Consider the following 14,110-nt stretch of genomic DNA (forward strand, 5'->3'; position numbering starts at 1 on the left):
CTTGAACTTTTTCTTAAACAAGAGACTCTGATTGCATATACTTTGGGAACTCACTGGTTATAATTAAGAAATGCCTTCAGTCAAGAAGCTATAACCCTTTAAAAAAATGCTTTCTCATGAATTCTCAGTATTCCATGGAAGAAGTAGCAAGTAACAATTTCTCCACAAACAACTCGGATGGAAAGCTGAATCATGAGCTCAAAGTCATGAAGGTCACTCATGGAACACAGCTCAGCATCTCCCTTCATGGCTATAAATTGTTCATTAGCTCTAATGAATGTTACTGATTATAAGTTTGTTTCTCCAGTGTTTTTGTGGTCAGGAGACACCTCCTGCCTCATCACAGGTCAGGCTACGACTGGGAGACAGAAATGAGAAATGGCATTAAGATCCTTCTTTGAGTTTCATCAACACCCTCTTATTATTGAAACTGGCAGAAATATAATGTTCTCCTAGCAGGATAAAAATAAGTTCTTTTCCCCAAAGGATGTGCTGAACTTACTACTATTCGCTAGGCATCCAGCTAAACACTCTCCCATAAACACAGTCTCCGAGCCTTTGAGACGTTGACTCTAGCTCTAACCCCTGCTCTTTTGGTGGTTTCTTGCTGCAGGCTACGGGACAGACTGGATTTTCCAAGATTAGCCATGCATTTTTCAATAACTATACATCCTAGCAGGGTGTTTTTTTGTGGGTTTTCTTTTTCCCTTTTTTTGGTGTTTTTCTTTAAGAATCAGGGCCCTGGCAGTGCTCTAGCCAGGAATAAAATGGAACATGTTGCCACCAGACAGCAAGCATATTTGCTCTTTTGAGCAAAGAGAAGAGGCTGAGAAGTGCAGAGTGGTGGCATAAATTTGAACATTTAGGACCTTAATCCTAAGGGGTCACCCCACTCCAGTCCCTGTAAATGGCTGTCATTATGTTCCTCAGATTAAAGACGCATCATTCAGTTGAAAACTAGTTTAGAGAGTCAAATGTGAGGGTCAGGGTATTCGAAGTCTTTTGCTTTTAAAAGTGTCCTTGGCTACACAGTGTATCACAGACACCTTTCAGTCAAAACTAATTAGAATTTAAAAGTTCTCTGAATATTTCAGTAGAAACATATTTTATATATTAAAACTTATCCAGGTAATTGTCTCCAGTGGCTACTGGGCTTTGCCTTGGGAAATCTGACCCCTGTAGGCAGCTGAAGTTGACAAGACCTGGGTTTACCTAATGCTGTGTGACTTGACTTCACAGGAGCAGATCCCCTGGTGGAGAACTTTGAGCCTCTCTATGACCTGGACGACTCCTGGGAAAAGGATGGGGAGGATGAAGGAGTCGTGCCTGGAACCACACCACTAGATATGGCCACCAACTGGCAGGTGAGTGTGGCTCCCGTCTGTTTGATGGCAGCTCCCGAGGGAGCTAACAGTTCAGAATGCAAGAACAGATGGGCTTCCTGGTTATTTATTCCCCAAAGCAGATGCCTTTTATTTTTAAGAAAGTCTGCCTGTCAGGAGCCATATTTAACTTGAAAAGCCTATCCATAGAAGATCTGGGTCAGCAGCATTCTGAGTGTGAAAGCGTGTGCCTCCTCAGATGAGGACTCCGTTGTGAGAGAGGGCTGAGCCAGAGAAAACGGAAAATTCAGGCAGGAATGTCCCATTGTGAACTCACACCAGAATTGTCCCCATCTCAATTTCTGAAGCTAGAGTAAACGTTATGGTTTGTTTAGAACTTTGGTGAGTGATTTCTGAACAGAAAAAGAAACTGGGGTTCTTCTGAGGATTTCAATAAACATAGAATAAACAGACTGAAAGCCTTCCTCAGAACTCCAGTGAGCTGGGATCTGAAGGTGACAAGCAGTTACTGGGTGTTTGGGGACAGGGAGAAGAGCCAGAGGGAGGAGGTGGGCAGCCTACAGAGCTCTATGTGACAAAAATGGACATTCTTAGGGGCACTGCTCCACATCCAGAAACTGCCATTTGTGCCTGCGTGGGTTGAGCTAAGTGACCCTGGCAGAGACCACATGGTTTTCCTTTTACCTCAAGCACCCGTCCTTCCCAGAAGCCTCACCACAGAATGCAGAAAGTAACCCACTTCAGTGACCTATGTTGTCCTTACCCAGGCCAGCACCAAGTGACTGCAGAGAACATGAAAGGCCTCTGTAGCCATGAAATTGTTTTTCTTTCAACCTAAGACTTTCTGGCCCCTCAGTTAAAATGCAGATGGTGGCAGAAGGCTAACATCAGCCTTGTGACCATATATATGCCTCAGTTTGAGCAAGTTTATACAACTCATTCCCATAAGCCTTTTACCAGGGAGGAGGGGTGGCAAAGAAGTAAGCTCACAGCTCCGAGTAAGCTCAGCCCTTGCCCTGGCTCTCAGGGAGGCATCACTTACCAGCTACTGCTGGACCAAAACATGACTGATTTGGTGGCCAGGACTACCTGTGCCTTAGAAGGACCACGGCCCTGAGTCTATGAGCCCTACCCCACGACAGCCCCTGTACCGCACATCCTCCCAGGCCGAGAATTGCCAGGGCCCTTCTTGCCCCACAGGGCACTGGTACTGACTCCTCCCCAATGCTCCATCGGGGGTCCTGGCCCTCCTAACGAGGACATGCTGGTCCTTTATTACAAAGAAGCAAGTTCCCTTCATGATGCCTTAATGTGTAATGTTTCCCCATGTTTTTCTTCCCAATAGGTATTTGACATATTAAATGGGAAACCATACGAGCCAGAGTTTACATCCGATGACTCACCGGGGCAAGGTAAGTTGCAGAACTGGGCTCTCTTAACCAGGGTTATCTCCTCACTGTCACTTAACGGGGTGAGGGTGAGCCAGCATTACCCAGGGTGTCCTGTGAACGGCACAGAGGCTTATTTCAGAATCCGAAGATCGTGAAGGCATGCAAAGGAGAATATCCAGTCATAAACTAGAATATACACTGCTGTTACTCAGCTGGACTTCTGCCTTCAGTGAAGGAACCTGATCGCTCCCACGAGGCCCTGCAGGGCGAGCAGTGTGGCCGTGGCCAGTCCCTCCGGAGCCTCGGGCCAATTAGGACTCTGTATTTCTTCTTTTCCTTCAGGAGACATGAAACAGCTGACTGAAGATGCGAAGGTGCAGCTCTACAAGTTGCTAGAAATCCCTGATCCAGACAAAAACTGGGCTACTCTGGCACAAAAACTGGGTCTGGGAATACTAAATAATGCCTTCCGGCTAAGTCCTGCTCCTTCTAAAACGCTTATGGATAACTATGAGGTAACGCATCACCTGAGGTCCTTGACCATCTTCATTCGACACCACTGACCCGGCACAGTTCCCTTCCCTCTCCCCCCTTGAGGAAGGAAGCAGTCCTCACCCTGGAGGCGCACCAGGCCAGGATGGAACCCACCTTCCTAACAAGGCTGTTTTCAGATACCTTGAGATTTCCTGTAATAATGTCACTGGGAGGTCAGGGTTGACACAGGACAAACACTAGACTGTGATCAACATGGCGCACATCTTCCTGTCTGGGACTGGGCCTTGGCCACGTGTCAGGACACAGCGTCCACTCTCCGGGACGCGATGCTCTCATTTCTAGAACTAAAAGGTAGAAAAACAAGGGGTGAAATTATTTGCTGCTGAAAATGTTGTTGTTAGCTCTTATTTCTCAGTGGTTTTCAGAGCTTCAGCTTAAACAGGAATATGTGTCGCTTCACACCGCCAGTTTCACCAGCTCAGCACCTTCTCGCTCTCCTCACTCTCTCGGCTTAATAGAAGCCACTTCTCTGTGATTTCCTGAGTGGTCTCTGGGCTGAAACAGGAAACTCAATTCAAAGACACTGTATTTTCTTAAATGTCTTCACTCTGACCTTCCCAGGACCGCCTAGCTCTCTCACCGTGGGGAGGCAGCAGGAAAGAGGTGTGGTGGTCTGCTTACGGCCTGCCTGGCTGTTCCTTGCACACATCTGAACGTGAAAATACACCCTTTCTTCATTATTTCTCTCTCGCAGGTCTCTGGGGGAACAATAAAAGAGCTGGTGGAGGCCCTGAGACAGATGGGCTACACTGAAGCCATTGAAGTGATCCAGGCGGCCTTCCGCACTTCCGGAACTGCAGCCCCCAGCCTGGGCCAGACCTCCTGTCAGGCCGTCTCGCTGCCTCTCTCACCTGCCTCCACAAGGCAACAAATAGGTAAAGAGAAAACAGGAAAAGCAGCTGAGATAGTCTCCTGCTCCCCAGCCCCCTGGGAGGTAGCAGGTCCTCCCACCATGTCTCCTGAATGTTCTGTCCCATGTGTCTGTCTCCCCTGGGCTCACAAGCTCTACTGCTGCCCCTCTTGACACTACCATTAAGGAGAGGGGGCTGTTCCCAGGGACAGTCTCATTGACACATGAGTTTCTCAGATGAACAATAAATACTAAGAACACCATGCTGTGGGTGATTAAGGTAAATATTAATTCTCTCACTTCTTAAATTGAAAAACGAGAGAACTGCATAGAGCAAGGTTTACAGAACCAGGACTAGGGCCAGACTGTGGCTGATGCTGTGATCACTGCCACAGGAGCTTGGTCCTTCCTGCTCCTGCCCCCAGGGGTCTTCCCCCCTTCGGCCTGTCCCTGCACTCTAACCCTGACCCTGTCTCCCACCTAAAACATAGAACATAGTGGCCTCTCTTCACATCCCCAAAATCCCTTATTTCCCTTTAAATGGATTCTCCCACTCTTTACACAACAATTGCCCACTTTCTCTTCCCAGGCCCCCAAACCCCTCCCTCTCACTGGATGGGTAACATCCAGCGGCCTCATCTCACATTCTGTTAACAGAGGAACTACTAGAATTCTCTCACCTTGGTGCTGAGTCACCAGCCTGCGCCTGCACTGCCCTGTCCGTCAGAGGATGGTGTGTGTATGGCAAGCTCAGCCCAACCCCCCACCTCCCCTTCCTGCCGCGCCCCGTCTCCATCCCTTCTCACTGTGGCCTCTCCCACACTAGCAGTGTCTCCCTCCCGATGGGATCACCAGCAAGCATGCTGTAGTTTCTCTCAGCTTTTCAAAATAGAACAAATGGAAAAAAAATCGCTCCCTTTACCCCACACCCCCTTTAACTACAGCCCAGTATCTCTGTTCCCGTACACAGCAGAGCTTCTAGAAGAATTTTTTTGAGAGTTATCCTTTCTGCCTCTTCACCTTCTCTCCTCTCCTTGACGCCTGGCAGTTCCAGCCCACCGCCCACCCAGCTGCTCCTGTGGTGGTGAGCAGTATCAGGGCAGACCCACTCTCCACCCTGCTTCCCTGCTCCCGGCGTGATCACGGCCGGCCCCTGCCTCCCGCTTCCCACAGGCTCCACTCTTGCCTTTGCCACGGCACACTCACCTCGTAAAGTGTTAGCCCCCCAGAGCCCAGTCCTGGGCCCGCTGACTCCCCCTGCTTACACAGGACACTTACCCACACTCAGAACTCGCTGTGTAAGTAGAAATACTGCCCTTCCACCAGGAGGTGAAGAAAAAATCCTAAGAATTGCCCACCACTACTTACTGCTCCTACCACTGCCCATCAGCCCAGGTCCTTCCTCTCTGTGATAGCTGCTCTCGTCCATCCACCTTCATTTCTTGCCTCGACTCCTGCAGCAGGTCCTAATCAGTTTCCCCATTGCCAATCTCTCTCCAGTCCATTCTCTAGACAGCAGGTAGTTACAGTTTTAAAAAAATTAATGAGATTGTTAGTACATACTAACATACCCTCCAGTTCATTCACCCATTCAGCAAATCCCTGCTGAGGTCAGCCTGGGTACCTAGCACTGTTTGAGGCCATGAAGGTGGGTCAGGGGCCAAGAAGGGCAATGTCCCCTCTTTATTCATTCTCTCTCTTAAACATTGCCTTTGTTCGCCCTTCCTCCCACCTCCTCTGCCTGGCAGCCCCCATGTGTTCCTCCTGCTCACAGCGGGATCCAGCAGTAGTACCTCTGAGCCTTCCTTCCCCTTCCATGCAGAGACCCTCACCTGGCTGGCTCCTTACCATTCAGTTTCAGCACCAGGGTCCCTTGTCTGGCAGGCCTTCCTAGGGGTACAAGGACAGGTATCATGCACACTTTAGAAAGGAATAACATACCCACCAGGAAAACGATCTACATCTTTCTCATGGCCTGATGCTCTTTCCACACAATGCTTAAAAAGCATTAAGCCCTTGATTTGTAATTCTTTGATAATATCTCATGCCTGGCATTAAGATTGGTTAACTGAATAAATCAGTAACAAGAAAATAGCTATGTCACTGCTATTAAAGTCCTAACATTTTAATACTGGAATTTAACATACAAGATGATAGCATTTCGATGTGTGTATTAGACTTCTCTTCCCTTGGTTACTCTAAGAAAGAATTCACATTGTTCAGATCCTAAAGACATTTCTCAACAAAGAGAATTTGACCTAACTGTCCAGTAGAAACTCATTTTCATCAAAATCATCTTATGTTTTTGCTATCAAAATGTTTTTGAGGCAGTATATAGTGTTTAATAGCATAGACAGCCCAGAGAGATATCTCAATTTTAGTTCCTACTTCTGTCTCCATTCTGCCTGGGTTTAGCAATCTCCCCTGCTTTAAACAGGTAATTCAGTGGTTGGAAAAGAACACCTGATTTCTAAAGATAAAAAGGTACCTTGAGTCAAGAGAATTCAGAAAGGGTCCTGATAAACACAAGGCTAGACAAAGAAAAACCTTTGGTTAATTTTGATGCCTTTAGTCTGTGTTTTCTGCCCCCCACCCACTGAACAGTAGCAACTAGCAGGGCACTGTAGGTTGGACGTGGGACTGGTGGAAGCTGATGGAGCCCACAAGCCTTTAAGAGCTGTACTTGGAACCAGGCTAGAATGGAAAGCGTTACGAGAGTGAAGGCTTCACCTTAGTCCCACTGTTCCTCAGTGACTCTGTGCTTACTCCCCACTCAGACGAGCTCCGAGATGACAGCATCTGCGACAGCGGCGTGGAGACGTCCTTCCGCAAACTCAGCTTTACAGAGTCTCTGACCAGCGGCAGCTCATTGCTAACTCTTAACAAAATGCCCCACGAGTATGGGCAGGAAGGACCTATAGAAGGCAAAATTTAGCCCACTGGCATTTCCCAACACCATGCAAACCAAAGCTCTGAAATTCCACCACATTGTCCAAGTGAAGAAAGGTAACATGCATCCAGAGGTGCTCAGAGGAAAACCAGCCTGCCTGGATCGTTCTGGATTTAATTCAAGCCTTTTCAATTTGGCTTCCTTTCTTGATTCCTAAATGAATTTTTAATTCGGTTCACTTACAGATAGTGTCTAGCAGTCACAGCACTCTGCTGGGCTGATGCCTCGTTGGGGGTGAGATGGCTTCTTGAGCTTTACCAGCTGCTTCCTGTCATTGCTGCTGTCCCTCTGCTGCATTCCCACTGTCATTAAAAGGTGTCACAGGCCCCACCTGGCATTCCTCCTGGCCGTCCACTGAGTGTGCATTCAGATTAAGGATTAGTGAAAGGGATATTTTAAAATGAGAGTTACTAAGTGTATAATAAAAAAAAAAGGCTTACTGCTTTTTCTAATGTGGTTATCTCTGTGATTTAAAAAAGGATCATGTACATGTCAATATTTAAACATGGTTACAATCAGTGCTGAAAATGGTATTTTCCCCCTTTTTCTGCATTTTGCTATTGTAAATATGTTTTTTAGATCAAATACTTTAAAGGAAAAAATGTTGGATTTATAAATGCTATTTTTATTTTACTTTTATAATAAAAGCAAAAGCAAATTGATGACCTTGTCTTGTTTATCTCTACAAGTATACTTTCTAAGATGATTCCTTGTAATCACAGGATCATTTCACAGCCTAGTGATCATACTCACATTACTCTTTAGAATCCATTTTTGATCCAGAAATGAACCCAAAAAAAATAATAATCAAAAGAAAGGTGTTTTAACCTGAGATAAACGAAAGCTTTGGGTCTGTCAAATCCTTGCTTGGCTTATTTCATTCATTTAGGCAGTACCACCTTACCTTCTTCCATCTCACAAAACCATTCCTTCTCAAGCCTCAATGTGTTCTCAATGCCACCACGATGCATAAAGGATTGGAATTTCAGCATACCAGAGGGGCTTGGACAGGAAGCCTTCCAGCGTGAAGCTTTGCTGGACTGCTCTTCACTAAGAGTTGAAAACAAGGGAGAAGAAAAAGGAACTGTTTGAATGAGGTTCTGTGGTGGACACTGGTGTATAACCAAGATCTCTCTTTAACAAAGGACTTTACGGCCCTGCTGGGAGCACTTGGCAAATGGCCTCCAGTTGTCAGTTCCTTCAGGGACTGCCTCCGCTGCAAAAACCACCTCACCCAGGTCACACCCTTTCCATGCAACACTGATTGACATAGTGTATAAAAACCCTCTACCTCAGGACAACACTGAAGTGCTGCTCGAACTCCGGAGCACCCTCAAGGTTGGCTGAGGTGGTGTCTGGGTCTGCATCACAGCTCAGCTCTTCCACCTACCCTGTACTGCTTCAGTTCCTGCCCTTCTACAACTGTTGATCTGGGATGCTCCTGAATAACATCTTGCACATGAGTCTCATCTCAGAGCCAGTTTCCCTAAGAGCTCAACTTGTGCAAGTGCTGGGAATTAATGCTGACCGCTTTTGCACAACATGTAATGTCATTTAATCCTGAAAATAACCCAATGAGGTACACAGAATTATTCCCAATTTACAGAGAAGGAGTTGAGGCTTCAAGAGTTCAAGCAGGCAATGGCTAAATTGCTCCTAAGTTTACACCCAGGTCTGTCCAGCTCCAGAGCTCATGAGTTGGAAGATTATCTCGGTAGGAATAAATAGTAGATTAAAATAATTGAGTCTACAAGTAGACCCTCCTAATACATAGGAATTTAGTATATGATAAAAGTAAAATTTCAATCAACAAGGAAAGGATGATTAATAAGTATATGTTCCAACTCATAAATTACTGGAGAAAAAAGGTCGCTCGAACTCTTCTCTCCTTTCATCAAAATAATTTCCAGATGTATCAAAAATTAAACCACACAAGTTTGGAGAAGGTGGTAGCATAGAAAGAGCCTGAACCCACCCACTTGTTTCCACCTACACACCAAATCTACACCTATATACAGAGCAGTTCCTCCTGAGGAAGAACCAAGGTCTGAGTGAACACTTTCTATACAGCGAGAGATAGAAAGGTCACATAAAAAACTGCAGAGAAACAATGACAAAGTAATGGCAGGAACCACATCCCCAGCTCGATGACCTGTGAGGAATACCACTGAGGGACCCAAGCACAGATTTTCCTGCCCAGTGACCAAAAATGGTTTAAAGTGCATCTATTCTATGAGTCAAAGAAGTCTATTTTTAGAACTAAAGCACCCACTGTTTAGCAGTAGAACTGCTGGAATTCACTCTAGGATGAGAGGTGCTGGTGAGCACCATTGTTTACATTCCCTCTGCACACTGATAGCATGGGTCTAGGTACACACACCAACTCTAGACTTAACAGAGGTGGCCTCCCAGTGCCCACTCATGTGCACCAGAGAGCCAGCAGACTCACCAAGGCAGCACCAGCATAGTGCTCATCCAAATTCACCTCCACCTGCTGCTGCTCCCACCAGCTGTCTCCTCCCCAGAGATACATGGAGCATGCCATGGCACAACCTGCATGGTACCAGCTAGCAACCATGTAGGAGCCCCTCAGACCACACAACTTAGGAGCCCCAGCAACAGGATCCCCTGGCCCACAGTCACCTGGTCTCCAGCCAGCCAGCCAAAACTGCCAGGCACACTCAGTATACCCAGAGGTCCTTCCTATACAAGATTACTGTTCAAGAGTAGAAGAGGTAACCCTTTCACCTAATTCGCAGAAACAAACACAAAGTCAAACAAAATAAGCAGACAAAAGAATAGGCACCAAACAACAGAATAAGACAAAACTCCAGGAAAAGAATTAAATGAAACAGAATCAATCTATCTAATGAAGGGTTCAGAGTAATAGTTCTAAAGATTCTTGCTGGACTTGAGAGAAGAATGGATGAACTCAGGGAGGATTTCAACAAATAAGATAGAAAATCTTAAAAAGAACCTGTTGGAGCTGAAAAATACACTGAATAACTTTAATTAAAAATACAGTAGAAGGAATCAATAGCAGATTAGAGGATGCAGAAGAAAAGATCAGCAATCTGGAAGACAGGGTAGGGAAAACACTCAAGCTGAATAGCAAAAAGAAAAAAAGAATGAAAAGAAATGAGGACAGGCTAAGGGACTCCTGGGATAACATCAAATGTACTAACATTCACATCTGAAGAATCCCAGAAGAGCGGGAGAGGTGGAAAGCTTATTTGAAGAATAATAGCTGGAAACTTACCTAATATGGGGAAAGAAAGAAAGACATCCAGGTCCAGGAAGCAGAGAGAGCCCCAAACAAGATGAACCCAAGGAGGCTGGGTTCTCTTTTTTTTTAAGTCAGTCTTTTACACATAATAATATAATAATTAAAATGATATTTGTATACCCAATAGTTATAATTGAAGACATATAATAATTTAAATGGTAAAGATTAAAGATAAAGAGAGAATCTTAAAAGCAGGAAGAGAAAAGCAATGAGTTGAATACAAGGGAAACTACATAAAGCTATCAGCTGAGTTTTCAGCAGAAACTAGGGCCAGAAGGGAGTGGCAGGATATATTAAAAGTGCTGAAAGGCAAGAAACCTACAACTAAGAATACTCTACCTGGCAAGGTTATCATTCAGAATTGAAGGCAAGATAAAGAGCTTCATAGATAAACATAAGTTTATGAGTTAACCCCAGTAAATTGGCCTTACAAGAAATGGGAATTCTTTAAGAAAGAGAAAAGGCTATAACTAGAAGCAAGAAAACTATGAAATAAAAAAATTTCATAGGTAAAAGCAAGCATTTAGCAAAGGTAGTAGATCAATCACTTAAAAGCTAGTATGAAGGTTAAAAAGACAAAAGTAGTAACATCAATTACACCTAAAAATTAGTTAATGGAATCACTAAATAAAGACAGTGTAAAGAAGACATACATTAAAACATGGAGGGGGGGGGAGTAAAAAACGTAGTGCTGTTACAATGTACATGAACTTAAATGACCATCAACTTAACATAGACTGCTATATATGTAGGATGTCATACATGAACCCCATGGTAACCACAAACCAAAAACTTAACAATGCACAGGAAATAAAGAGAAAGGAATCCTCAATCATAACACTAAAGAAAGTCATCATGCACAAGGGAAGAAATCAAGAGAAGAATAAAGGATCAGAGAAAAACAAAAACAACCAGAAGACATTTAACAAAATGGCAGTAAGTACATACCTAACAGTAATTACTTTAAATGTAAGTGGACTAAATGCTCCAATCAAAAATAGGATAAAAAAACAAGACTCATCCATATGCTGCCTACAAAAGACTCACTTCAGACCCAAAGACAAACACAGACTAAACTGAAGGAATGGAAAAGATATTCCATGCAAATGGAAATTTTGAAAAAGCCAAAGTAACAGTTTTTATATCAGACAAAATAAACTTCAAAACAAAGACCAAAAGACAAAGAAGGAATTACATAATCATTAAAGGCTCAATCCAGCAAAAAGATACAACAATTTTGAGAATCTATATGCTCATCAAAGGACTTAAATGTTAACAGGCATAAAGGGAGAAACTGACAATAATTCAATCTAACAGTAGAGGACTTTAACACCCCGCTTACATTAATGGATAGATCATCCAGACAGAAAATCAATGAGGAAATAGTGGTTATGAAGCACACACTAGACCAAATGGACTTAACAGATAAATACAGAACATATCTAAAAACAGCAGAAGGTACAATCTTTTCAAGTTCACATGGAATATCCTCCAGGATAGATCACATGTTAGACCTCAAAGGAAGACTTAATAAATTTAAGAAGAGTAAAATACCGGCCATCTTTTCCAACAGCAGTATGAAACTGAAAATCAATTATAAGAGAAAAACTGGAAAAAACACAAATGTGGAGGTTAAACAACATGCTACTAAACAACCACTGGGTCATGGAAAAAATTGAAGAGGAAATTTTTTTTTAATGGAGAACAATGAAAATAGAAATATGACTGTTCAAAATCTTGGGATGCAGGAAAGTCAGTCCTAAGAGGGAAGTTTATAGCAATACAGGCCTAGCTCAAGAAACAAGGAATATTTCAAATAAGTAATATAACCCTACACCTAAAGAAAGTAGAAGAAAGAATAAAGCATAAAATTAGTAGAAGGAAGGACATAATAAAGATCAGAGCACAAATAAATGAAATAGAGATTTCAAAAACAAAAGATCAGTGAAACTAAGAGCTGATTCTTTGAAAAGATAAACAAAATTGATAAACCTTTAGCTAGACTCAGCAGGAAAAGAAGAGATGACTCAATCAGAAATGACGAAGAGAAGTTACAACTGACACCACAGAAATATAAACAATATAAGAGATTACTATGAAGATTATATGCCAACAAGTTGGACAACCTAGAGGAAATGGATAAATTCCTAGAAACATACAATCTTCCAAGACTGAACCAGGAAAAAAGAGAAAATCAGAACAGACCAATTACTAGTAATGAAACTGAATCAGTAGTCAAAACCTCCTCATAAACATAAGTCCACAACCAGATAGCTTCATGGGAAAATTGTACCAAACATTTAAAGAACGACTAATACCTATGCTACTCAAACCTATTCTAAAAAATTTAAGAGGAAAGAAACCTTCCAAATTCATTCTATGATGCCAGCATTATCCTGACACCAAAACCAAAGACACTACAAAAAAAGAAAATTACAGACCAATATTCCTAATGGAACACCTGATGTAAAAATGCTCAAATTATTAGCAAACCAAATTCAAAAATACATTAAAAAGATCATTCACTACAACCAAGTGGGATTTATTACAGGATAAAAGGATGTTTCATTATCTGCAAATCTGTGTGATATATCACATTAACAAAAGGAAAGATAAAAAAAAACATGATCATCTCAATAGATACTGAAAAAGCATTTGACAAAATTCAACATTCATTCATGATAAAAAACTCTCAACAAAGTAGGTATAAAGGGAACATATCTCATCATAATAAAGGCTATATACATAACAAACCCACAGCTAATATCCATACTCAAAGGTGAAAAGCTAAAAGCTTTTCTTCTAAGATCAGGAACACAGGATGCCCACACTCACCACTTTCATCCAACAGTACTGGAAGTCCTAGCCACAGCAATCAGACAAAAAAAAGAAGGAAAAGGCATCTGAATTAGTAAGGAAGAAGTAAACTGTCACTATTCGCACATGACATGATACTATAGAGAAATAACCCTAAAGATTCCACCAAAAAACTATTAGAATAAATGAATTAAGTAAAGTCACAGAATACAAAATCAATATACAGAAATCTGTTGCATTTCTATATACAAATAATAAACTAGCAGCAAGAGAAATTAAGAAAACAATCCCATTTACAATTGCATCAAGAAGAGTAAAATACCTAGGATTTTATAAATAATCTAACCAAGGAGGTGAAAAATCTGTACTCTAAAAACCATAAGACATTGATAAAAGAAATTGAAGATGGGAATAAATAGAAAGATATCCCACACTCATGGATTGGAAAAATTAATATTGTTAAAGTGGCCTATCAAAGCAATCTAAAGATTCAGTACAATCCCTATCAAAATATCAAAGGCAATTTTCACAGAAATAGAGCAAATAATCCTAAAATCTGTATAGTACCACAGAAGACCCTGATTATCCAATCTTGAAAAAGAACAAAACTAGACATATTACATTACCAGGTTTCAAACTATACTACAAAGCTACACTAATCAAAACAGTATTGTACTAGCACAAAAACAGACACATCAATCAATGGAACAGCATTGAGAGCCGAGAAATAAACCCACACTTACATGGTCAAATAATATATGAAAAAGGAGGCAAGAATGTATAAAGGAGAAAGACAGTCTCTTCAACAAATGGTGTTGGAAAAACTGGACAGCTACATGCAAAAGAATGAAACCAGATCACTGTCTTATACCACACAAAAAAATAAACTCAAAATGGACTAAAGACCTATATGTTAGA

The 14,110-nt window shown here is 42.4% G+C and overlaps 1 protein-coding gene and 1 long non-coding RNA gene across 3 annotated transcripts in view; one reads left to right on the plus strand and one right to left on the minus strand.

Annotated features, from left to right (window-relative positions):
- Positions 1 to 7,749, plus strand: part of NFKB1 (nuclear factor kappa B subunit 1) — a 108,244-nt gene extending 100,495 nt beyond the window's left edge. For both annotated transcript variants that reach the window (XM_036879193.2, XM_057502475.1), the window contains 5 exons: positions 1,240 to 1,364; positions 2,689 to 2,755; positions 3,077 to 3,249; positions 3,984 to 4,164; positions 6,917 to 7,749. In XM_036879193.2, the coding sequence (XP_036735088.1) occupies positions 1,240 to 1,364; positions 2,689 to 2,755; positions 3,077 to 3,249; positions 3,984 to 4,164; positions 6,917 to 7,074 (704 nt within the window). In that variant the 3' untranslated portion in view covers positions 7,075 to 7,749. The remainder of the gene's footprint in view (positions 1 to 1,239; positions 1,365 to 2,688; positions 2,756 to 3,076; positions 3,250 to 3,983; positions 4,165 to 6,916) is intronic.
- On the minus strand, positions 3,256 to 7,008 carry LOC118909075 (uncharacterized). Its single transcript, XR_005023479.2, has 4 exons — positions 6,870 to 7,008; positions 5,988 to 6,029; positions 5,508 to 5,647; positions 3,256 to 3,573 (listed from the first exon to the last, which is right to left on the minus strand). It is a non-coding gene; the product is annotated as an uncharacterized LOC118909075 (long non-coding RNA).
- Positions 7,750 to 14,110: the final 6,361 nt, after the last annotated feature.

The sequence above is a fragment of the Manis pentadactyla genome, chromosome 5 (assembly GCF_030020395.1).
Source record: "Manis pentadactyla isolate mManPen7 chromosome 5, mManPen7.hap1, whole genome shotgun sequence".
NCBI classification, from domain to species: Eukaryota; Metazoa; Chordata; class Mammalia; order Pholidota; family Manidae; genus Manis; species Manis pentadactyla.